The sequence below is a fragment of the Poromitra crassiceps genome (genome assembly GCF_964638095.1).
Source record: "Poromitra crassiceps genome assembly, chromosome: 14".
NCBI lineage: Eukaryota > Metazoa > Chordata > Actinopteri > Beryciformes > Melamphaidae > Poromitra > Poromitra crassiceps.
In genome coordinates, this window is record NC_139633.1 from 23,060,867 (window position 1) to 23,087,241 (window position 26,375).

Consider the following 26,375-nt stretch of genomic DNA (forward strand, 5'->3'; position numbering starts at 1 on the left):
CACCAGGTTGACACTGATCAAATAAGTTATGGATTAAATTTCCCACATAGTATTATAAGGTCCCACGACACTGACTCATTGTCGTCGTTGGCAAGATGGAACTGAAGAGACTTAACGATCAACAGTTTGCCGGAGTTTTCCCCCTCCTATCTCTTTTTCAACAAAGGCAATTAAGGCGAACATCACAGCCATTTAACGAAGTCTACACTCCAAATTGATTCAGACTCTGCTGTTGGACCTCGCAGACATGGTGCATTTAGTTATGCAAATACTTATCTCCCCGCGTGATTGGTTAATTAACCTGTAATGCAGATATAGTCCCGGCCGTGCACAGTGGTCGTTTGATGGCTAAATTGTGGGTCAATTGGGTTTTTAACATTTTCAAAGCAGTCTTTGTGGTGAGCCTTTGTCCCTGCAAGTCTTGCGTGGCTTTCTGAGTTTAATGACTCGTTCCACGGGTCCCATAAGGTTAATGTGTTTAAACTCACTGTAATTGAGCCTTCGACCTATCTTCCACACTGCTTTTTTTCTATTCATCATATTAGGCCGTGTTTTCTCTGCATGATAGTTATCCACCCTCTCCACGCCTTGCCCCCTCCCTCTCCCCCCCCTTCTACCCTGAGTTATGAGCATCCCCATGGGAAGTCATTTATAATGCCATTGGACTGACAATAATGCGTTTGCACACCATTTCACTCTGCCCTCTGTGACTGGGCAGGCTTTTTATCGCCTGAATTTCCCTTTCCCTGAAGAAACACATCGGCCCGACTATCCTCCTAGTATCCACGACTCTCCTCAGCCAAAACACACAAAGGCATTTCTAGTCAAAAAGCACTCGGAAGTGGAAGTCCTCCTCCTGTCAGTGTAACGTTTGTGACAGCTTTTGTCACGAGGAAGTCGTCCCCATTCAAATCAAAGTTTGTTTTTGTGTTTCTGCCCTCGCTGACTTCACTCTCTGGGAAGCGAGAGAGATAGCGAAACAGAGAAAAGAAAGAGGGAACAAGAGAGAGAGAGAGACAGCGAGAGAGGTGAGGCCATTGTCTGAATTTCTTTCCGTTGTTCACTGAACAATTTTCCGATTTCGCTGTCATCATCGTTCCACATGAGATACAGACACGACTCTTGGCAGCCCCACATGGATTTTTTTCCCCCAGATCTTGCCACCAGCACACCGACTTTTCTTGACAGCACATGGATCACTTGTCATTTAAATTACATATTATATGATGTCGTTTGATATGATCGAGTTATATTAATGTAGCAGACTGGCTGCATTCATTCCATGTCATTAGGTGGAGACAGGTAATGTATGTTAATGAGGCACTTGATTTTCTTCTGAAGACTTTGAGAGATGGAGAGACCTTGGTGTTGCATGTAATTAAATCTAAGTCTTTTTTCGCTCACGTTTTAGGTGATTCTGATCTTGACGAAGCTGTATGACTTCAACCTGGGGGCCGTTACTGAAAGCTCCCTGTGGAGGTAAGGGGGGGGGATTTCTTTTATTTATTATTATTATTATTTTTTTGCCATCCATCTAGATCACATGTGTCAAACTCATGGCCCAGGGGCCAAATCCAGCCTGCCACCTCATTTTACAGTATGTGGCCCACGAGAGCTATCAAAGAATACCATAGAGACGCTGCATGAAATAGGCCACACCCATCACGGGGGAAAGCTCTCCATTCATTTCCACACAACAGCGTCGTTTTCCTTGAATTAAACATAGCTAAAAGCTGTCGTGTGGTGGGGCTGCGCAGACAACAAATGTAAAAAAATCGCCAATTAAAGTTTTTTTGTACTCCCGAGCAAAACAAGGAAGCCATTGAGAATTGGCGAGAAGAAAAATGTGGATCTAGCTGTCAAGGAAGTAAGTTGGAGTGTTCATCTTCCGTATGATCTTTGTGTGCAACACGCGACCATGCACGCGACATAGGAGAACGCCGGGATTGGGGGGGGGAGTTTTTGTTTTTTGGGCGTCATTTCTGAATGATGACGTGCTCCGCAGTGTCTCTATGGGCGCAATACAATTCTAATTCTAGTTAATTCTAATAGTTGTAGGCTAGTTGTCTGCCATTATTTTTCCTATAATTCTGCTTTCAGAGCAAGTTATTAATTATTAAGTTATGAATAAAAACCAATAATAATCGAATAAGAGGCAATTGTCATATGATAACAAGTAGGAAGGCTAGATACATTTATATTGTGTTACATTTACAAGCAGCCCTTTGAAGGCAACCATAATGCTGATGTGGCCTGGGATGAAATTGATTTTGACACCCCTGACTCTAGACAGAAAAGTTAAGTTATGCCACCATTGTACGAATTGTATAAAAATGCAAAAGCAGAGCCTTAAATACAGTAGGGAAATAATATATTCATAGGAAATGCAGTATACAGTAACTATGATTTATAGCATTCTCCCTTGAATGTGAACAACAAAGTTAGACACCAATATGAAATATGTTTTAATAAAGAAATCTGAAATAGCTCAGTGAAGCACACTCCCATCTGTTTCCTATGCTCCCAAACATAAAATAAGTTTTAGATTGGAAGAATCTTTTGGACAAGGCCCAACTGGTTCCTGTCCATCATCTGCAAAGTTCATTTTTAAAAGCTTATATTTTTTGAAAATAGTCTGGAAGACTCATATCATGCAGGATCTTCTTGATTTTGGGCTCAGGCTTTTCTTCCATGACCCTGAAACTTCCTGTCCTGACGCAGTTTTTTGATTGATTGTCATTCCTAACCTTTTGTTTCAGAAGCAGTTGACATGCAATTGCTACTGTAAAGCCGTAGTAATACCATTCACTCACTATGTATTGAGAGGTGATTTAGAGCGCGCTGTCAGATCATAAATAAGAATGGAATTCATTAAGGATTATGGAGCCCAATCCAGCCTCTGCTACGCCTTTCTTTCCTCACCTTTCCTCCCAGAGCCTGCACAAAACTCATTTCATTTTTGAAACACACCTGAAAGAGAGACCATCAGCTTGCCAAGCATAGAGCTCCAAATTAATATGTGTTTCAGTAGAGGCGCGGCGAAGATTTACATCCGACTCGACACGTTTTGAAATCCCATATTGTGTGGGAGGTCTTCCATCATCAAGGTGTCTGCTTAACAATGGCGCCACAAGTAAATTAAGAGTGTACCTCAGGGGCTGCACGGAGACTCTTAGTATGGATATTAGAAAAGGGGAGATTTGAATATGATGAAAAGAAATGGGAAGCAAATGATTTCCGCGATAACACAATAAATGATTTATGGCTACAGCTCCGGGCCCCCGTTGGTGGCAAAATGCAGTGTGGAGATCAATGCGGCGACGTACAGGAGCTCTCTCACAAACATCAAGCGACGACGACGTGTTTGTTTTGAGATGACTGCCTTTGTTTCGTCCTGCCGAAGTATCTCCACGCCTGTAAATAACTTCATTTGAGGGGCTTTCTTCCATAGCGGCAATCAAAGAGAGATGCGTCAACTGAAGGAAATCCTTAAGCGCAAATACAAATGCGTTTAGGGCGCAAGCCTTTGAAAACAATGTCAACAGCAAATGGAATGATTCAGCTTAATGCACAGGCAATGATAGCAGACACTGGGTATCTATCCAATTATGCAGCGAAATTACATTTGGAGGCACTCAGGTAGAACTGAGAGAGTGGATTGGCTGTTTGCAGGGAGAAGTAAGCGTGAAGAATGGCACGGCAGACACATCTACCCTTGTCGCGGGACGCATGGACTGCTAGGGGACAGGCTGTGCTTAGAAGAACAAGTGTCTCTACATGTTCCTCCATTTGATTCCTTACTGCCGGGTAATTCACCATGCCGTGTCCCGTTTTATTCCAACAAAGGCCATTTAGTTAATGAGGGACAGGGATTCTCATTTGTTTTCTTCGAGATATAACGTTATTTACCGTGAGCATGTCACCATTGTAAATGTCACCTTTCTACTGCAAGCTTGTTGCAGCACAGCAAGCGCGGGGCTGCACATTCAGCCCCTTGAAAAGGAAACGGAATACTTCTCTCTGTAATCTCTGTGAATCAGTCTGTTGGCAATAATAGGCACGAAAATGACACTCTAGCATTAATTCAGGGGTAGGCAACCTGTGGCGCCCCCCCCCTCCCCAGTGGCTTCCTGTGGCTTTGACAAAGAAATTAAATGGAAATGAATAACGACGGTTATGTATTGTAACGCTAGTTAAATGATCACCAATGGAACCTAGTGGCTCCTATTGCCTATTCAGTCCCAGGAAGAGGATTATGCACTGAATTCTGCATGCGTGTCAATGTGAGGGCACTCGCCAGCCCCGAACACATGAAAGGGTGGCTCTGACGTTGCCATCGTTATATTCCTCAACAGCTCCGCCTAGTGGCTCCTATTACCTATTGGAGGCGGAGCGCCGAACAATACACCCCTGCCGCGACAACAGTATTATGACAACACTGCCGTCATACAAGATTGGCTGCTATAGGTTGTTTTCAGGTGACATCACGTCAAGAGGCGAGACCATTGACCATTGGCTTGTTTGCAAACCACCTGATCACCCGCAATGCCGACCTTAGGTTTAGGCGTGGGGGGTGAGAGATGTTAGGTTTAGGGTTAGGTTCTGGGGGAGGTTAGGTTTAGGCGTGGGGGGTGGGAGAGGTTAGGTTTAGGGTTAGGGTCTGGGGGAGGTTAGGTTTAGGCGTGGGGGCTGGGAGAGCTTAGCTCCAGCCGGGCCACCGACATGCTGCACGCCACCTCGCTCAGCTGGTTCTGCTTGTGGGCTATCAGCATTGCGGTCTGTCGGCACTGCGGCCTGTCGGCACATAGACGCGGCACCCTGTATTGTAAGTGATAGTAGCTATGGATTCCAAACCCATAAAAAGGAAGGTTCTGAGGAAAATAGAGAATTTAATAGTGCATGGACAGATTTGTTTGCTTTTCACCACCAATGCTGCTGCCGAGAAATTAGCAAACAACAACAAAAATAATTCTTGAAAGACATTTCCAGAACAAGCACACTGCATTTTCTCAAAAGTGTCGCTCATCCCAAGAGAGCGATTTTGGAACTGCTGCAGAAAGCAGAGCAGAGAAAATGTACTTTTAAGAATTGGATCAAATATCCCAAATCCACTATTGCTGCTATTTTGTTGCCGTTCAGGAGATAGTCATGTTGACAGGTTAATTTAGATTTAATAGGTGTGTTACTTTCATTATAAGGCTCAAATAAGTTTTGCGGCCCCAGGCAGATTTTTTATTTATTATTACTTTTTGATAGTAATGGTTGCCGACCCCTCCAGTAATTTACCAGATGCATGAAAGATTTCAGCGCTGCACTGGAAGAGATCGGATGTGTTCATATTCCTTCCTGACTAGTGTGTGTAAACCTCTATTAGAGTGGATAGAGAGTCATCACTGATATGAGATTACAGTGTTCAAGTTCAAATCCCTTTATTTGTCATATACACATTCATAAGAATAGTAACATATATTCATAAAGATAAATACAGAATAAAAATAAAAATCAATAGTAAAAATAGAAAAACGCAAGTTAGGAGGAAATCATAATAAGAAAATGTGTTCATCACTCAGAAAGTTTGTTTTAAAATTTGTCTCAGGTCTTGGATGGACAAACCAAAATGTCCATAATCTGCTCTTCAAACATGTCAAATGTTTTTTGTGTGTGTGGCGGTTTCCAGATCTGTGGATTATGGAAGCACCTATTCCAAACTCAATGACAAAGTGGGTTCAAGGACGGTTCTGAGCTACCTCTACGTCTGCCCCACCAACAAACGGAAGGTCGGCCATTTCTCTCTTTCTCTCTTTCTTTCTTTCTCTGGCTCATCTTTTATAAGATTAGTCCTGACATCAAATTGCTGAATTTCAAATAGCTGTAAAACGACAGCATATTATCTCTATTCTTCTCTCTCTCCCCTCTCGCTCTCTCTAATACTGTATCTCTCTTCTGGCCCTCTGTACTTTAGATAATGATGCTTAGCGACCCAGAGGTAGAGAGCGCTGTTCTCATCAGTTCAGATGAAGGGGCGAGCTTTGAGAAGCATCCCGTTAACTTCTATATCCAGAGCCTCCTCTTCCACCCTGCACAGGAGAACTGGATCCTGGCTTACAGTCACGACAACAAGGTAGCAGGAGAGTGAATCTTTTACATAGAAATGATCAAATATTATATGTAACCTGCTCTGTTTTGCCCATCCCCCCCCCCCCCCCATTCTGCTCTGGATCTGATCATAAGCTCGGTGTTCATTCACATTGAAGCGTTTAAATGCACACAATAAACGGATAACTGAGAATATTCAGGTAACTAGCAATAATCTGATATCCGTGTTTACATGCATTTAGTAAATAGAGGGAACTCACCTCAAAGTCTGTGAGTGGACATTTGACTGCAATGAATAAACCTGATGTTTCAGCAGAAACCTAGGTGTGTTAATCGGTTTTCTCATAAACTGATAATGGCCGTTATCCGGTAAAGGATGCCGTTTACATGACACTGGAATAATCAGGAAACTGTAGAAATCCGATAATAAGCGGTTTATTAGTGTGCATGTAAACACACTTGTTTCTCTCCGGAGAATGTTCCCCTGATGGTCGGTGCCCTTTCCTGTTGCAGTTGTACAGTTCACTGGACTTTGGGAGAAAATGGCAGCTGGTTCATGATGACGTGATGCCAGGGCGATTCTACTGGTAGGATTATGTGGATTCTACTCCTCCATGTGTTTTCTGCATCTGCGCGGTGATTGATTGTAATTTGCATAATTATAGCGTTCATGACCTTCTGCTGTCAAAAGGATCCCCGCGATCTCTTGTCAGACGCGCATCTTTTCCGGAGACAATCAACCATAAAAGTGCCTGCATGGTTCATATCCATGTCACGTACAGCCTGAACAAATATTGTGCTGCTGTTTCTATAGCGCAAATATGACATGCTGTTTTTGTTGCCGCTGTCATTTGGTAATCTCAGCCGCTCGGGCACAAGGCAGTGAATATTGATGCGCGCCCGTTTATCCCTGTTTGCCACGGTACATGTCAAGCCTAAGTGCGTTTTGAGCGGAGAAAGGAAGGACGTTGTTTGGAGGACATCTTCTCCACATGCACAGCAAGACATTTGATAAACAGGAGCAGCATGGCTTGCATTGTGGCACTTGCCCTGGAAAACCAATGCTTAGATGCAATATTTCCAATATTATTAATATATATATATATATATATATATATATATATATATATATATATATATATATATACAGCTATATATAGCTATACAGTATATATATATATATATATATATATATATATATATATATATATATATATATATATATATATATATATATGAAGAGTTGTTGATTTGCAAAAACAGGTATCCCCGTCTGTATTATTTCATTTTATATTATATATTGATGTATTCATTTTGTAATCCATTTATTTTTGGTACACACACACACACACACACATACATACTGTATATATAAGGAGTATAGACCTTATTTCGCTAACCCCGGACAGCGCCATATTGTTGACATACCGTCCTGCAGCTGACAACTATAGTAACGGCCTTATTGTCGTTTCTGTTCCATTACAAAATAGCGATAGTGATGACAGCAATAAAAAACCCAGAGTTGTTGTTTGTATGCTGCCGTTAATGCCTGTAATAATAAACAAAAGAAAAAACGAGGTGAACAGACTTTGCTGTGAGGAGCTATCAGAAAGTTTCACCTGTCTCTCCTAACTATCCACACATCTCCTGTGCTGCTGACGTATCCTCCGTCTCGCTCCCTTCACGTCTGTGGACGGTAGAGATAGAAACAAACCACGGGGACTTTATTGCTGTCATTACTACAGCTGTGTGTAACGCAGGTCACCATCCGAACACAATTGGAACGATACAGGTAACGCTAACGGCGGCTAGCTTCCTATAAACGCTGCTCTTACATAGGCTGTCACTTAAAGCGGCTGCGCTATGTCAACAACATGGCGGCAGTGGGCGTGCCCGTACGTGAGTGACGTCAATCGAATAAGGTCTATAGGACATCATGACAGCAAAAAAGTAGAAAGAAACTAGTATGAAATAAAGCTGAAAAGCTATACATCTTATTGCTTATATACAAACATGCTCATCCATCCTATCGAAAACGTGCAATTTCCTAAAAATGTACGTTTGCTATAGTAGATATTTTGGGGAATTGCTGATCTCATTTTGTTTTCTAAATCCACACCCCTCTCCGCTCCTTGTCATTTTATGCTCTTACAAATTGAGATTAATTGCCGCTGGTGGCACAAATTCTATGTCCAATACATTGAGCGATTCACAAGAGGTTACAGCTTATAGTTCTGGCTTTCACAGAGCAGGGAAGCCCAACCTCACCCTCCTCTCTCAACTGCCTCTCCCCCTCTTCACCTTTGCTCTTCCTCCTCCTCCTCCTCCTCCTCCTCCTCCTCCTCCTCCTCCTCCTCCTCCTCCTCCTCCTCCTCCTCCCCCTGCTCCTTCAAGGGCGGTAATGGGCCTGGACAGAGAAGCGGACGTGGTCCACATCGAGACGCGCATCGCCAAAGGCCGTGAGTTCTGTAATCCAGTAGCAAGACCCAGAGGACCCCTCGCCTCTCATTTAGAGCGAGGTCACTGGGAAGATGAGACTTGTTCTGCTGGTCAGATTGGTCCCAGAAGTCTTGTAAAGGAGAATGGGTGTCTCCTGACAAAAACGGGGAGTTATAATGGGTTGATCGATGTTTCTGCTCCTTAATCTATCCCCGGCGTCCCATAGAAGAACCTCAACTCTCCCATCCAAAACAGAAGACTATATTCTGTCAACGCAATTATAGGGTTTTCCTAGATTCCTCTTGTGGTGAGGAAAAGCTATGTCTGAAGCAGCCAAACAAATTTGGTCTTGCATGAAAACGTTCTTTTCCTACGTCTTTATTGTCTCTCACGGTGTGTTATATAAGATCTTCTGTTTGTCTTGCCGAGGATCTGCTAAACTAATTTAAATTGTAAACGACTGTTGTGTTCATTAGGGCGCCAACATTTATTTTCTTCTTTTTCTTTTATACAATTGTCCAACCTTAACGTGATTAAAACCTGTGAGCTTAAAGTCCCAGTGAAACCCCATTTTGAGAGCATCTTGCCTCCTTAATTTGATGTATCTCCTGTGGAAACAGGATGTTGGGGCGGGACATGAGGCGGGGAGGGATCGTTCAAAAGTGTCAACCAATGCAGGGCGTCCGGGTAGTGTAGCGGTAGATTCCCTGCCTACCAACACAAGGGTCGCAGGTTCACATCCCCGTGTTGCCTCCAGCTCGGTCGGGCGTTCATACAGGCACGATTGGCTGTGTCTGCGGGTGGGAAGCCGGAATGAGGGTATGTGTCCTGGTCGTTGCACTAGCACGACGGTTGGTGCGCCTGTTCTGGGCGGAAGGGAACTGGTGGGAATAGCATGATCCTCCCACGTGCTATGTCCTGTCGGTGAAGCTCCCCGCTGTTGGGTGAATAGAAGCGGCTGGCAACTGAACATGTATTGGTATGGTGCTAGTCTACGACTCTCCCCAGATCGGCAGAGGGGGGTGGGGCAGCGACCGGGGCAGCAGGGGGAATTGGCCAAGTACAATTGGGGAGAAAAGGGGTGGGGGCCGTCAGAAAAAAAACAATGGAATATCAGTTGGGGAGAGAAAGAGAATTGTATTTGACAGGAGGAGCGGAGGGGCGGGATTCTTCAAAAATCTGATGGTTTTATTGGAGTTTTTATTTATGCCTACTGGTACAGCATGAGGTCACTCCTAAAGATATACTGTTTTCCGGGGATTTAAACTAATGTGATTTCTATGTAAAAAATGCAAGAAAATTGCACACACACAAAAGGGAGTGTAGTCGAATATAAATTATCATTTCCTTGTGCATATTGCATATTGAGTGACTCCAATGCATACAAAGTACTGTTTTAAAGTAAAGTGATTGTAATTTACTGCCGATTGATTTGCCTTTGCCCTTTTTGCAGGCGCGCAGTATGTGAAGTGCCGAGCCCAGCGGTGTGCAGACGCCCACAGGCAGTACCTCTTCCCCGGACACGTCGACACCAACTCCCTGGTCGTGCAGGACGAATATGTTTTCACACAGGTTTGCCTGCTCATAACTTCGTTATGTTTTCCTTTCAGCTTTTGTAAGTCAATACTTGATCAAAATTAGACCACGTGTTTTCATCTCTCCCCACAAAGGCTGCGCTTTCCGTGATCTTTTGATTTGCTGGTTTTCTCCCTCGTGCATCCAATTCATGCTTTTCCATCAAAACTTGCATAATGGCTTTTTTCCCAACACACCTGTGCACCACCGTGCGTTTTGATGATGGCTTATTTTCCTGCTCGTGCACACTCTGACTCTGTATTGGAGCCTCTGCACACACACACACACACCCCCTGGCTGTAATGTGCGTGTGCATGGCATGGCAGGGAAACTGTGAATAGACAGGTTGGTGTCCTTATTACCATTCACATCGACTTTGACTCCCATTAGACAAGTGTCATTATCAGAGATTTAATTTCAAGTGCCCTCTGCTGTCATTGATTTTCATCTACAACCCAGTCGTTTTTCTGTCTGTATCGGTCAGCCTTGATACAGTGCATTCCCTGAGCTCTGTTAGGCTTCTAGTCCAAATAAGTTTCACGAAAAACAATCAAACCGTAATCTTTTCTGGGTTTGTCGTGAGTCACGCTGCATGCACTCCTTCGTCGTGAACTGTACGTTTTCTTTATTTATTTATCCATAGATTGAATCTTTTGATATGATAATATAATATCAAAACATCAAATTATGATGTTGCTCAGCAGCATAATACTTTAACGGCGGTGACCCAGTTTTACTTTCAACACACTTTCAATCCACAGACTTGATTGGAATGGTTTGCAATTTATGAATGAAAATGTATGAAGGGGGGGAAAAAAAGCACACAGTGCAATTTAAAAAATAAATAAATAAAATGTCCAAATTGAATTGACAGTAGCGGAGATGAGATTGAGGCAGGCACGAGGAAGATGTCGGTGAGAAGAACTGGACACATGCAAGCCAGTGTGTCGGCAGGGAGCTGTGGCGCGGTGGCACAGATGACTTTCTTGTGACTTTCATTGCTCGGGGCAGTTGGATTTAACTTGACAAAGAGTAATGAGGTTATCGATTGGGCTACAACGAAATAAGCAGTCCTCAACACCTCCAAAGTCTCTTGGGAGAGAAGGAACAGCCAAGTGCAACATCCTCAAAAATGTGGCCTGGGAAAATGCAGCTCATTGATTTTCGATAGATTATTCCATTAGAGCCCTAATGTAGTGTGTTGGGGGACAAACACCATCCTTCTAGTTGATTAGAAAATAAGCAATCAAGGAGTGTCGCGCGATGCCCCATAAGTGGATGGGAAAGTGGTAGTGCATTAAGATCTTCCAGACGCATTGTAGATAAAGCCAACCCAATGTTGTCTTTAGCTTCATTTCCTCGATTACAATAGGATTACGTGTTGGACCACGGTGTCTGGCCTTCCATCCGCGGTGTTTGTTTTGTTTCAAAGAGCATGGTCTAGGTTAGAGACCACTTTGCATTAATATGTGGGACTTGTATGTAGCAATAGGATTCTCTTTTGTTTTTTCTTTCCCCCCCACACATAGCTGCATCTAGACTGTTTTTTGTAAAGCAGCTGGCACCCGTGCCTGAAAACCCGCAAATCAAACATAACACGTGACGTTCCCTCGGATCACTACCCCCGTCCCCGTATGCCGAGTGTCTGTTATCCGCCTCAGACCAGCCTGGAGTCGGGTTCTGTCAGCTGAGATGGCCGGTCGGGTGCGCGGTCTCTGGTCCTACAAAATTATATATTTCCAAATAGGCGTTATTTTGCTAAACCGATTGCATATTGGGGGTCTACTAGTTACGTTTGTCTACTAACACTTCATAAAGTGCCATATTAACCATAGATATTAACCCCCAAGTAAACAGTTGCCTTGGGGGAAAAATGGCGTCACGGATTTTTCTCTTGCTCCTTCGTTGCCGAAATGCATTCTGGGCAGTGTTGAATTATCGTACCAGAGGATCAAAATGATCGTTGTTGGAGGTAAATTATCGTACAAAATACGATAATTATCGTATGTCTGGTGTTTTGGAAGGTTTTCTGCTGTACACATTGACTGTATTATTATTACAGTAGATACAGTAGCCTGAGTGATGCCACAGGTGTTATCTGTCCAGATGTCTTTTTTTAGCACGTGCATTATAATGCCACCTTTCTCTCCATATGTCTGCCCTGGGGGCATGTTTTAATTTTGTTTTTGTCTTTTGGGGGTATTTTCATAAGAATCTTGAGCCAAAAAAATTAAAAAAGCACCACGCTCTGCATAGTTCACAGTCTATGTAGCCCTTTAGAAATAATTTCATGCCCATGGGACCAATCAAAATCAAAATATTAAATTCAACCTAACCAAACTGCTTTTCTGTGTTTCTGTACAAACAGTAGGTCTTCTGTTTGATAAAGCCTCTCTGACTTCATTGTACAGGTGACCAAGACGGGACGAGCCAGCTACTTTGTGTCCTACATGAGAGAATCATTCAAGCGGATGAAGTTACCTAAATACTGTCTACCCAAGGTAAGTTACCTAAATACTGTCTACCCAAGGTAAGTTACCTAAATACTTGTCTACCCAAGGTAAGTTACCTAAATACTGTCTACCCAAGCTAAACACCTAAATACTGTCTACCCAAGGTAAGTTACCTAAATACTGTCTACCCAAGCTAAGCACCTAAATACTGTCTACCCAAGCTAAGCACCTAAATACTGTCTACCCAAGGTAAGCACCTAAATACTGTCTACCCAAGCTAAGCACCTAAATACTGTCTACCCAAGGTAAGAGTTACCTAAATACTGTCTACGCAAGGTACGTTACCTAAATTCTGTCTACCAAAGGTAAGAGTTACCTAAATACTGTCTACCCAAGGTAAGTTACCTAAATACTGTCTACCCAAGGTAAGAGTTACCTAAATACTGTCTACCCAAGGTAAACACCTAATTGTCTACCCAAGGTAAGAGTTACCTAAATACTGTCTACCCAAGGTAAGTTACCTAAATACTGTCTACCCAAGGTAAGAGTTACCTAAATACTGTCTACCCAAGGTAAGCACCTAATTGTCTACCCAAGGTAAGAGTTACCTAAATACTGTCTACCCAAGGTAAGTTACCTAAATACTGTCTACCCAAGGTAAGCGTTACCTAAATAGTCTACCCAAGGTACATTACCTAAATACTGTCTACCAAAGGTAAGAGTTACCTAAATACTGTCTACCCAAGGTAAGTTACCTAAACACTGTCTACCCAAGGTAAGAGTTACCTAAATACTGTCTACCCAAGGTAAGAGTTACCTAAATACTGTCTACCCAAGGTAAGCACCTAATTGTCTACCCAAGGTAAGAGTTACCTAAATACTGTCTACCCAAGGTAAGAGTTACCTAAATAGTCTACCCAAGGTACATTACCTAAATACTGTCTACCAAAGGTAAGAGTTACCTAAATACTGTCTACCCAAGGTAAGTTACCTAAACACTGTCTACCCAAGGTAAGAGTTACCTAAATACTGTCTACCCAAGGTAAGAGTTACCTAAATACTGTCTACCCAAGGTAAGCACCTAATTGTCTACCCAAGGTAAGAGTTACCTAAATACTGTCTACCCAAGGTAAGCACCTAATTGTCTACCCAAGGTAAGAGTTACCTAAATACTGTCTACCCAAGGTAAGCACCGAAGAAACAAAGATTGACATATCGCAAGCCAACATGAAGCTCGTTTTTGTTCAGAACGGTTTTGAGTGTTTTTTTCTTCTCCTTTCTTTGGCAGACTGGTGTTCTATTATGCAGAAATGTCGCCATTTGTTAAACAGCGCATCAGCAGTAGATGGCCTCTCTTTTAAGTATCTTTTTCTGTCTCTTTTGTGTTTGCTTGCTTGTCCTTTCTTCTCTCTCTCTCTCTCTCTCTCTCTCTCTCTCTCTGTGCCTGTCACTGTCTCTCACTCACACATTCGTACAGGACATGCATATCATCAGCACAGATGAGAAGCAGGTGTTTGCGGCGGTTCAGGAGTGGAATCAGAACAACACTTACAGCCTGTACATCTCAGACTCCCCTGGGGTCTACTTCACCCTCTCGCTGGAGAATCTGAGGACTGGCAGAGGACCCTCAGGCAACCTTCTGGTCGACTTTTATAAGGTGCATATAATCAGTTTCTCCTTTCGCTCTACACTTTACTACCCTCTTAGTGCAAACAGTATGAGGTTTCACAGTACGGTACGGTATCTATCAAAATGCCACGGTGTGCAGTATTTCACAGTATTAATACCCCCTTTTAATTAAACATATGATCCCCCCCCCCCTCCTGTTTTTTTTCTTTTTTGCACAGTTTTGTCTGCCCTGTTGCCGATTGCAACCCTGATTTCATTGCTTACTGTACAGCCAAATTAGCATGTCCATATGTGCCCGGCGTCGTGTTGACAGCGCTGGCAGCAGCCCATGTTAAGGGCTTGGCCAGGGGGAGCGGGATTCCATTCACCGGCCTCCCGCTTGCAAAGCGCACGCACTAACGACTATGCCAAGAGAGCTCGCTCCCTTAGCAAACCTACTGTACTCTGCTACTCGCTACCGCTCGGGACTCATGAGGAGTCAGTCAGCATGTGCTGGGGATGAGCATGAGCATGTGCTGGGGATGAGCATGAGCGGTTGAGATGTGGGGAAATAAACCTGAAACCAAACCTTGTTGACTGAACAATGGAGATAATAATGACTGGCTAATGACCGATTGTTGGCCCTTTTCACAGCAGCCATGTTGTGTCTAAAAGACAGGGTAAAGACAGGTGCAACCAAACATTAATGGGGGTTTCCAACTTCCAATCGATTTAGGTGCTCCAGTGCTGGGGCCCTCTTTAAAGGTCCCATTCCGTGCAAAAGCTGTTTTTACTTGTAAATGCGTATATACTGCTGTCATCCCTCCCTGTAATGAGTGGTCACAAGCTCAGAACTGCCACAGTTGGATTTGTCCCTATCCAGCTTCCCCCTGCAGTCTCCTTCAAGCCACGCCCCCTAACGCTCTGTTCCCCCAGACGGGTTAATGTGACGTCAGTCGCTTCCTCAAGCATACTGCGCGCGTCTCTCTCACACAAGCTACCTGCACCATTTTGTCTATAGCCACAAAATTAACACTTCTAGCTGGAGCGACGCCAACTGTACGTGATCCAGCAACTGCGGAGGTGCATTTGGTAAGTCTAGGCATTTTGAGATGTCCTCTTTAGCGTAGCAACCGTTAAGTTAGCGATAGCTCGTTGCTAACGTTAGTTGTGGACACAACCTAGCGTGCTGGTCCACAGACGCTAATCTGATTGGCCGCTGGGAGCCTGGGGCGGGCTCTCCCTCAGCAGCCAATGGGAACTGTTAGTTCTGAATATATTATAGAAACAGACCATTCTTGGGACGCAACGAGATGAGGAAGTGACAACTCCATCACAACAAACGGGGTTGCTATATTTTCGACAAATTAATCCAGAATCATGTTTTATGGACCAGAGACACACGTTTTTAAGAGGTTACAGCTGCACGAATTGGGACCTTTAATGTTTTGGTTGCACCTGTGTATACTGTGCGTTTTAGACACAAAATGGCTGCTGTGAAAAAGGCCCATTAATAGGAAATCACTAATATGCCCCACCCCAGTTCATTCCCATCATGTCAGGTGACACTGACAATGCTATGACGAAAAAATACAGGCAAAAAAGATTTACTTAGCCTACTAAATAATTGTATTGTCATTGTATACTTTGATTTCATGACATGCTTTCTGTGTGCATCCCCCCCCCCCCCCCCCCCCCCCCCACACACACACACACACATGCACCAACCCTCTAAAACAATAAAAAATAAAAATCATTTTTGTTTGCCTTGATGGCACATGCTTTTATTTTTCTGTTTTTGGCTGAATTCCCAGAAAGAAGAAAGTGGGTCTAGCTAGCAGATTAGCTGTATAGGCTATTGTAGGTGCTAGTAGTAGACTGAAATAATTACGCTACTTTTCTAAAACTAAAAAAATATTTACAGAGAAGGAAAAGGTCAGTCTGGACTCTTCCTGAGGTGGAGTAGGACAGTGTGGACCAGAGCTGCTCAGCAGTGAAGCCGAGTAGATAACGTTAAAGGCTAGGAACAATGTGAAGATACAGGTGAGACTGACAGCACAGAGAGATGGAGCAGGCAGAGGGGCGGAAAATACATTTCTCTCTAAAAGGGGCCTCATTTCTAGACAAAAGCAAGCAACAGACTGTGCACTGTTTATATTTTTATTAAGTGATGTTATCTTAGACACAAAGTACATGAAAGGGAGCACCTACTTCAGAGTTATTTGTTTGACAAATGGAACTATTTAAATGGCATAGTCGATTACTTTTAAGCCATGCAGGTATCCTTTATTGATAATAGCCTGTACAGTACAAAAGGCAGGAATGTGTGTATGTCTGTGTTTCCTTCGCATATCTCGAGAACCGTTCGTCCCGTCGACTTCACACTTGGCGGAAGTGCATGTCGAATTTGGTGCAATTTAGATATGTTGCCAAGTTCAATCATACATTTTGACTCCGCAGCGTACGCAGTGTACTGTCCCCCCCTCCCCTCCCCTCCCCTCCCCATTTTAAAATGTCATAAAAAAAACAATATAGAACACAAACATAAAAACAGAAACACACACCAAAGACGTCAGCTATCAATTTTTTGTTCCATTCAGTTCTGTATTGTACTCTGACTGCTGTAGGCAGGGTTGCTGCTTTCAGCCTGTTCTGTACTCGATGTGCATACGAGTGCTGTCAAATACAAAGGCTAAAATGATCACGACTTCTGCTATTATGTCTCTGCTTTGATTCTCTGTTGTTTCTCCTTGCTAGGTTGAGGGGATCAATGGCATGTATCTCGCCAACAAACTAGTGGATCATGAAGTGAAGACCTTCATCACATACAACAAGGGGCAGACCTGGGCCCTGCTGCCAGCGCCTCCCACTGACAGAGCGGGAAATAACCTTCACTGCATTCTGGTGAGATGGAATCAATGTTCTTCTTCATGGGAAATTAAGCTTTTGACAAGAGCGTGTGTCATTCATCAAATGTTTCAAACCCCATCGGCTGCACTTTGGAATATTCCTTGATTTAGAGCCCATATTTTGCCCAAGGCCGGCTGCCAGCTTCAGCACCGGTTTGCCTTTTTAGTTTCCCTCAAGGGCCAAGGAAATGCTCAGCTGAGAATGTTCTTATTTTAAGGTCTACGCCTTTAGTGTTGTCACGCTTAGCTTCGAGGGTTCAGACTTTCCATTAACCCCAGTGATTTCAATTTAGTACCTGCAGTCACTGTCGGCATCGTACTAATGAATGTTAGATGACATTGAATTACAGTAAGTGGCGCATGTTGTTATGCGGCAGACATGTTTAATATTCACCTACCACGCTAATCCAGTCAGCATGTTCTTTAGAGACTGTGTTTGCACAAAGCAATACAAAAATACTTTGCATTGCTAGCAGGTTACAAGATTCCCCCCCCCCCCCCCCCCACTGACATACAAATGTCCATTATGCTCTTGGCCCCCTCCAGCCTTCGCCGTTTGAAAAAGCCTTATTGATGTGTTCAAAGTGCTCGAGTCGGAGAGATGAGTCAAAATGATTTGAATCAATTTTGCCAGATTTATCAGCGATCGTTGGGAATTTTAATTACATGCCTTGTTTGCTTTAGAATGAAACAATTCAAATGCCCTCCTTGTCCTCTCAGCCATTTTCATTTTGCTGGCAGAGGAGATGCGGGAGGGGGGGGAAACGCATCTTTGTTTTATAAACGCTCTGTGAATATGTTGGCACTTTCCTTTCAAAAGGGAGAATACTTTGAAGGCCGAGCCAATTAAAATTGCGTCTGTTAAGATCTGTCTGATTCGTATTGTCTCGACTTGTGCTCGATTTGACTTGATTTTGTTGACAGCCATTTTGTTCGCTGCATCTGCATTTGGAGATGTCAGAGAACCCCTACACGTCCGGACGCATCTCCAGCAAAGACTCTGTACCTGGGATCATCGTGGCTACAGGTACAACTGCCAAAAGGTCATGGAATCGCAGGTGTTATTGATCAGACTTAATCAGTTAACTGAGGTAAAGTGTTAACTTAATTTAGCATCAGCAGAACTATCCTTGGTTTCTCAGGTTAAGTGCATTATGTGCACCAAGTGCAGCCACCAAAAACGAATCAGACCGCGCCCTGTCGCTGTCATGCTAATTTGAAATGTAGCTGGAAATTTGATCAAATCTCATATCTTGGGTTAGATGATTTGGCTGCAGTCAGCGACAAAGTTGTCCTCCAGCGGAGGAAGAGGACACGCACAAATTCACTAAATAGCTAAACGACTCTTATCAGATGACGCGGGTGCACAGGTGTGTTACAGCTCCCCAGTTAGCAGAGTCTTTACTATGTAAATATATATGAAATTATTCATGTTTTTGTGCTCAGGGAATATCGGAACAGAGCTGTCCTCCACCAACCTTGGAATGTTTATAACATCTGATGCGGGGAATAGCTGGAGACAGGTGAGACCCCGCTGGGCTGACAGAATACCGTTTGTTTACGTTGAACAGATTATATGCATTCATATTGAACGTGTGCTATTATTAGCGGAGCAAATGTGTTTGATGTTTATCAAATGTTTATCAATGCAGATTTTTGAGGAAGAGCACAACATTTGGTTCCTTGACAATGGAGGTGCTTTGCTGGCAGTCTTACACGCGACGGCACCGATTCGACACTTATGGTAGGTGTAGCTCCTGTCAAGCAATGGTTGATTTCATAATTAGGTGTGCAAAACATGCCAGCGAATCTGTAGTGTGGCAAATTACCTGCAGACAATCCATTTCTGTGCGGTTGTATTTTTTCCCGGCGTTGATGTAGCATGCGATTACACTTACACGCGTTTTGAAATGCAGATGGGATAAGTTGCATTATTACTGCATCGGCACAATGGCTTCAAACCGGTCTGAATCATTTCCAACAGAAAAGTGTCTTTGTGCTCTTGGTGGCTATGATGGTTTGAGTGCTTTTATGTAAATGAGGAGTGGAGCATGGTGGAAATATGAGACTCTGAAGGTCCCAAGTCCTCATATCGTTGGTAACACGATATACTTTGATGTGCCCACACACTACAGCCCTGTCAAAAATGATTAAGCTCTATATGCCAGATGATTTGAAATCTCTCAAATGTCCTGCGATATGAGTCATACCTCTGTTTTTGGTTTTTGGTTTGTCGCCTTTAAACATTTACCACAGGGAGCGTTGATTATATTGTTGAATGTGTTTAGATGTTTAGATTGTTCGCATTAAAAAGTGTCTGGGATGCATTTTATTGATTTGATTTACTTTATTGTCCATACTGTGATAATACTGATAATACTAAATGACATGAAATGGATGTTTTATTGGCTTTCTTTGTGTTTTGTTTTCCATTGCTGAGCTGATGAATGTTTATTTAAGTTTATACCTGCAGAATATATATGTAGCCTGTACATTGTGGCTCACCAGGTAGCACGTGTACCACGGAGGCTCAGTCCTTCGTGTGGCCGACGCGGGTTCGAATCCCACCCGAGGTCCTTTGTTGCATGTCATCCCCTCTCTCTCCCCACTTTTCCTGTCTGCCTATTGTCCCATCTAATAAAGGTGCCAAAAAAATGCCCAAAGAATAATCTAAAAAATAAAAACTAATTATATATAATTATGTAGGTACTACATTATGAAAACATAACTAACTATAAACCTTTTTTAGCAGTCAAACAGGGATGGATGGATGGATGGATGGACGGACAGAGGGATAGATAGATAGATAGATAGATAGATAGATAGATAGATAGATAGATAGATAGATAGATGTGCATTGTTATACTGTATCTCAGGCACTAACTCCTTGTTTTTTTTGTATGCCGTATAGGATCAGTCTAGACGAAGGGAAGAAATGGGAGCGCCACAGTTTCTCCTTGGCACCTCTGTATGTGGATGGAGTTTTAATGGAACCAGAGACAGAAAATCACATTATCACGTAAGTAGAGAGAAAACGTAGTCCGGGAGGAATAAAAGAAGTATCAAGCTTGAGGAATGAGGTGTACTGTTGGAATAAACAGAGAAAGGTTGGCATGGTTCTGCTTTGTGTTTGGTCCCCAGTGAATAAACCCAGTTCAAACTTCTCATCGGAGGCAATGCTATCTTGTTTGTCATCATGGATATCACATTTAAGGATTGCCGGTCTTGTTGTCAGACTATCGTGTCAGATGAACGTCTATATCCCCTCGTCGTTTCTCATGAATCTCGCATTGTTCTCTAATCTTCTCTCAGTTTCTTCGGACACTTCAGCCATCGGTCAGAGTGGCAGCTGATCAAGATAGACTACAAGGGCATCTTTAACAGGAGATGCATGGATGGAGATTACCAGACGTGGCACCTCCACAACAAGGTAGCAGACGTATTGAACGCTATTGATTTCTTGTCAACATCAAGGCATGCATGTTTGGCTACCGTCAACTGTAAACACAGAACACTCACATATATGCAAGAATCTGTTTCTCTCTTTCTTGCTTTGTTTCTCTAACCCCCTAGGCCATTGATCTGCTAACAAACCAGGCTGTTGTGGTTTGTTTTTGGTAGGACGAAGCGTGCGTGATGGGTGAGAAACAGATCTATATGAAGCGCAGGCCAGGCATCCGGTGCATGCTGGCCCAGGATTACTCCAGGATCTATTCCTCCGAGCCGTGCCCCTGCACAGCCTATGATTTTGAATGGTAATGACTCCTTCTGTCAGCCTTCACACCAGGGAATATCTCGCACGTACTGTATCCCCAGCCTTCCTTCTCTCCTCTCATTATACATGTTTACCAGATACTAGCCCGTCTTCTTTGAGCATCTCATTTAATCGTATTTAATTATGGTCATTTGCAGGCGTTTTGTCATCAAAAATAGAAGTATCAGTTTGCTCAACTTTCGAAATTATAACTTGCGTCGTCGATGCGAGCGAGGGACTTTTCATAGTGCCACTGCAATTTGCATAGCGTTCAAATGACTTATTAGAATTCAATTAATAATGAATGAATTGCTAAATGAATTTTAAATGTCTTTTACCCATCTGTCGGAAATTCTGTTTGATCCCGCTTGTCTGACAATCATGTCTCTAGTTATGGCTTTGAAATATGTCATGAAGCTCTGCCGGGAGGCATGTGCCTGACTACAAAAGCCTGTTGCCGATATTACTTGAGTAGTAACAGTCTTAACCATTTGATGCACGGTGGTGTTTTGGCAGTGACTACGGGTATGAGCGCCAGGCGGATGGGAAGTGCTCCCCTGCTTTTTGGTTTAATCCAAATGGCGCGGCTAAAAGCTGCAGCAGCAGCCAGAGCTTCCTGAACAGCACAGGGTAAGTGGCCCCCACTGCTCCATCCATCACAAAACAATATCCTCCCTGTCCTGCTTGTTTGCTGTGTAGGCCAGGACACATGCAGGAAATAGCGCTTTACCCGCTCGTCGCTCTGATTGGAGCAGCATTGCTTACACTGACTCGTTGTGCTTGGAAGGTATCGGAAGGTTTTGTCCAACAACTGCAAGGAGGGAGGGAGGAACCTGTACTCGCCCAGGAGGCAGGCGTGCCGTCCCAGACCGCCCCGAGGCCTCCGCTTGTCTACGGGGCACGGAGAGCTCACCGCTAACATCGGAAGCAACGTTACTTTCCTGGTCTATCTGGACGATGTGAGTCGTGTCACCTAAGGGCACTGTGCATCGTAGTCGACTAATTGTTCATCTGTGGTTTTAGGAATAAACAATTATCAGAAAGGAGAAAAAAGGAGCTTCTTGGATACTTATAGACAGGTTTTAATTTACGAAGTAAAGTACATGTCTACTACAATAGTTAAACAAGCAATGTACATCTTCAATGAACAGGGGCACAAAACGCAACGCGTTTCAACCTCTCTGGTCTTCGTCAGGCTGTATCTATCTATAAGTATCCGAGAAGCTCCTTTTTTCTCCTTTCTGATTCACTTTTGGCCTGCTGACCTTCCTTGTGCTACATTTTTACTTCTTCCAGGAATAAACAATATAAATAAATAGATAAATAAATTGAACATAGATTTGTTTGAACGATCATCTTCTACATTATGCCATGCCAACATAATTGAAGGTATTTAGAGACGTCTATGTTGTCGCTATCTCCAGCTTAGACAAGTTTCTGGGGTTTAGCGGCTCATTTGTAAACAGCCTCTCAGAGCCAATCAGGACTCTGCTATTTTCACACACCCCCAGGTTGGTCCCGCCTACATTAGTTAACCCTTCACTGGCTGGTTTTGAGACCTTTTTGATGAGAACACATCAATATGATATCTCTCCTTACTTTTTGGGAGTAGTTGAGCACTAAACTGCAGTAGTGGTGAATGCCCACTAAAGAGCGGCCGGCTTCATTGTTATTGGAAGCAGCAGCAGGAGCTTGATGATGATGGCATTTAAAATCCCCATGAAATGAACTGTCATTACTTTGTGTGACTAGCAGACGTAAATCTAAACGTCTTACCAATAAAACCATCAGCTTTTTTTCAAACAATCCCGCACCCCTCCCCATCAAATGAAATTGCCTTTCTCTCCCCGACTAGACTTTTGAATGATCTCTCCCGGCATCACATCCCACAATACCATCCTGCTTCAGGTGCCATTTCATCCGGTCTTTTTTTATTGTTTGTTTTGAAGGATCTTATCAGATGACAAGATGTCCCCGCAATATGAACTGCTCCTTCCTCGTTTTGGACAGGTGTACTTCCTCACAGACTGTCTGGCTGTCTAGCTCTACAGTTGACTTTCTCCTCCATCGTTTCTCCATCAAGCGTCTTTCTCCTCCTCCTCCTCCTCCTCCTCCCGTTCTATTGTGAAGTATTTGTGACATGACTTTTACAAGTAGGACATGTGACCCCGAGCCCGTTAGCCGACCGCACCTCGTATGCCTCGGTCTCGGAGCAATATCTTGACCTAAGCCATCTTGACATATTAGAGTATGCCATGTCTTACCTTTCGTCCGCAGGGAGACTCGCTGAGGACCAATATCCAGCTCGACTTCGGGGACGGCATCAAGATCACATACTCTAATCTGAGCAGGACAGACGATGGAATCAAACACATCTACAGAGCGACTGGGATTTACCGAGTGACAGCTTATGCCGAAAACCTCCAAGGATCTGACAGCAGCTCGCTGTTTTTACACATCACTAGTATGTGAAGAAGAAATGCCATTACCCACTTCCTGCCACAGTGCATGCAGCATGAAACTCTTGTCTCTTACGCACACGCCGTCTCCCGGCTCTGTGGAATTCCATTTCATTCATGTCACTAGTAGTAGCCTTTTATCACTATCATGCGTTACCTGTACAGTAGTTAATGTTTTAGCTTCAAAACAAAAACACGGCCACAAAAACACGCAAAACCGTAGAACTACATAACAAAATATGTAGCAGCTGAAATCAACAAAACTAATAACTATTATTATTATTATTATTACTACTATCAGTATTTGCTAAATACTCTCTGTGTGTGTGTGTGTGTGTGTGTGTGTGTGTGTGTGTGTGTGTGTGTGTGTGTGTGTGTGTGTGTGAGAGAGTGCGTGCTTGCATGCATGCAAATACTTGGGCGTGTGTGTGTATGTGTGTGTGTGTGCATGCCTGCGTGTGTGAATGTGTGTGTTCTGGTGTGTGGTGATGCCGCCTCAGGTCCGGTGGAGCGTGTGTATCTCTCAGCTCCTATTGTAGCCATCAGGGGGAAGGAGGCTAATCTCACTGCAGTGGTTTGGCCGAGCCTCTCCAGAACGTTGACCTTCTTCTGGTGGTTTGAAAACAGCTCCGAGGTGAGATGCTTCCTCCTCCTCCTCCTCAGTCTCCTCTTGCTCAGGCTATAGTTCCACACGGACTCGTTTTTTTTGCTCCTGATTACTGCAATTATTCTCCCCCCCTTTTCTCTTGACGTCCTTGTGTTGTTTACACTCTAAAAATGTTTCAGGCAAATCATGTAAAAAAGCGTGCTGCAATCCACCTTGGATGGCTGGTCGCATTTATTTATCACGTTGATTGTGTTCCCCGCATAACCCATTATTATCCAGTATGTCAAGGGCCCTATGCCAGTACGGCTGAGAGGATGCGGATTTCTTCAGTGCAATTTTCTGTATTTTTCTCCCTTTTGAAAACCCAGCCCATCATGACCTTGGAGGGAAGCGTCTCGTACACGTTTCTGAGAGAGGGAGTAAACAAGGTCACGGTCCAAGTTGCTTCTGGGAGCTCCGTGATGCAGGATTCAAAAGTTATCACTGTTAAAGGTGAGTTGGGGGAGGCGGTCTTTCTTCACAACATTAATTGGTAGGATGTATGTTACATTAATATGCAATATGCCAGTTGAGGGGAGATGCATCTCGGTCCACGTCAAGCGCTGCCACTTTGATGCCGACTTATCGAATGAATATACTGTAAGTCGCTTTGGATAAAAGCGTCTGCTAAATGATGTAATGTACACTAATATAAAATGACACGATCTAGAGGTGCAATTAACTTCAAGTGTTCTGCTATCAAATGGAAAAAGACGTAAAGCGACGACACGCCAGATTAATCAAAAGCGAAAATAGTGCCTTCATATCCTAACAGCCGGCCTGTCATCTTTTCCCAGAGTTCTTCAGGTCGCTGTTGTTATCATTCTCACCGGCTCTTGACGAGCACAACCCTGACATCCCAGAGTGGAGGGAGGACGTGGGGCGCGTGGTGCGGACAGCTCTGTCACAGGTACAGGACGTCCCCCTTGCTCCGGGGTGTGTCCCCGGAGCCACCGCGGGCCAGCAGCCGCTCGCTAGCCCATTATATTTTCATACCATGCAGCACGGCATGGCTGTCTGCCTGCAGTGGAGATACAGCATTCATGACGTTTTATGGTCAATGTGAAAAATGTGTTCTTTTTTTTTATTGACCTATGAAGACGGGATAGGACGGGAATAACTGGACACATGGTATTATATGAGTTGAACCCAATGTCAAAACGTTTGCCACGTGACAGTTTGAGATTTATGTATGAAATCTACCTCTGGATAGCCTAAAGTTTATCCTCCATATAGACAGTCTGTTGTCCCTGACCTGTTGTTGCAGGTGTCGGGGTTTCCTGAAGACCAGCTGCTGGTGTCTCTGTATCCTGGTCTTCCCACTGCAGCAGAACTCTTCATCTTGCCTGATGTACAAACTCCATCTGAACACAGGAGGAGGAGTGAGGAGGCACTGGAGAGGGTAAGAACCACAGCAGCTCACTCATGGTGTTTAACCTTCAACTGATGTTGAACCTTGGTTGTACCTTGGGTTGTGTGGTTACCTGACCATGATCTGTTGCTCCGCGGCTCTGGTAGAGGAGATTGGATAATTGCATTATTCCCCCATTCACTGTCATTATGTGGCCAAACAGGTCTGAATATCACATTTCTGGCACATAAATGAATGTGAGCAAAGCGGATTCTGACAATTCAATTTACTTGAATTGCTTTCTTCATTGTGTGTGTTTTATACAGTAAAACCTAAAGTGTGTTGGTACAGTAACACGTCCAGGAGTGAAGATAACACGTATTGTGGACTGTCCACAAGTGTGGACTGGAGCACAACCTAACACTACCAAAGTTCAACGTCACGTTAACTTTCAGATATTAGTGTTTACTGTGGCATATAACGTGTCATGTTTTGTGTCAAACATCTTAAACAGATATCAGACATTTTCGTCACTGCCCTGAACCAAGACTCGGTCCAGTTTGAGTTGAAAGCTGATATTCGCATCATTGTGTACATCACGCAGCAAACTTTGGGTAAGTTTTTGCAATCGTAACCAGTTAGTTTTGCTCAGTTGGAACGATATAGTTTTGACATTTAAAGGCCTTGAGCAGTAACTATTAAGAAAAGCAGAAAAACAGACGGAAAGTGTAATTTATTCCAGCTTAGCTCCACAAAAGCACGATGCATTAGTTCTGCTTTATCTTTGCCTTTGTTGATGAACATAAGATAAGACAGGTGTCTTGATGATTTGACATTCTTTTCTACCCATACTGAAATGATAAAACAGGAGATAGTCAACAGAATTCCCTGGCAGCGATTTAATCATACTGTATACCACAAAATTTGAATATCTTTCCCGGCGCATACATTTTGTAGCGAGCCCGAGCTCAGGCTGTTAGTTCTCTTTGAAATTAGCCGATCGATGAGATGATTGACAAAGAAGGTGTTTTGTATGCGCTGAGTAAGAGCGGCAGGGTCAGTGGGATATTAGCATATCGCAAAAA

At 43.6% G+C, this 26,375-nt stretch overlaps 1 protein-coding gene across 1 annotated transcript in view; it reads left to right on the forward strand.

The window, feature by feature from the left end:
* sorcs3b (sortilin related VPS10 domain containing receptor 3b) overlaps positions 1–26,375 on the forward strand; it is a gene marked incomplete at its 5' end in the record, with an annotated part of 55,285 nt that overhangs the window by 22,937 nt on the left and 5,973 nt on the right. The window contains 23 exons of the mRNA XM_083650676.1: positions 1,412–1,479; positions 5,678–5,777; positions 5,963–6,121; positions 6,610–6,683; positions 8,491–8,555; positions 9,989–10,107; positions 12,522–12,611; positions 14,041–14,220; positions 16,929–17,075; positions 18,005–18,107; positions 18,527–18,603; positions 18,733–18,824; positions 19,992–20,099; positions 20,393–20,510; positions 20,702–20,835; positions 21,351–21,464; positions 21,622–21,793; positions 23,112–23,298; positions 23,794–23,927; positions 24,269–24,392; positions 24,737–24,849; positions 25,207–25,341; positions 25,805–25,904. Coding sequence (XP_083506802.1) covers positions 1,412–1,479; positions 5,678–5,777; positions 5,963–6,121; positions 6,610–6,683; positions 8,491–8,555; positions 9,989–10,107; positions 12,522–12,611; positions 14,041–14,220; positions 16,929–17,075; positions 18,005–18,107; positions 18,527–18,603; positions 18,733–18,824; positions 19,992–20,099; positions 20,393–20,510; positions 20,702–20,835; positions 21,351–21,464; positions 21,622–21,793; positions 23,112–23,298; positions 23,794–23,927; positions 24,269–24,392; positions 24,737–24,849; positions 25,207–25,341; positions 25,805–25,904 — 2,713 coding nt within the window. The remainder of the gene's footprint in view (positions 1–1,411; positions 1,480–5,677; positions 5,778–5,962; positions 6,122–6,609; positions 6,684–8,490; positions 8,556–9,988; positions 10,108–12,521; positions 12,612–14,040; positions 14,221–16,928; positions 17,076–18,004; positions 18,108–18,526; positions 18,604–18,732; positions 18,825–19,991; positions 20,100–20,392; positions 20,511–20,701; positions 20,836–21,350; positions 21,465–21,621; positions 21,794–23,111; positions 23,299–23,793; positions 23,928–24,268; positions 24,393–24,736; positions 24,850–25,206; positions 25,342–25,804; positions 25,905–26,375) is intronic.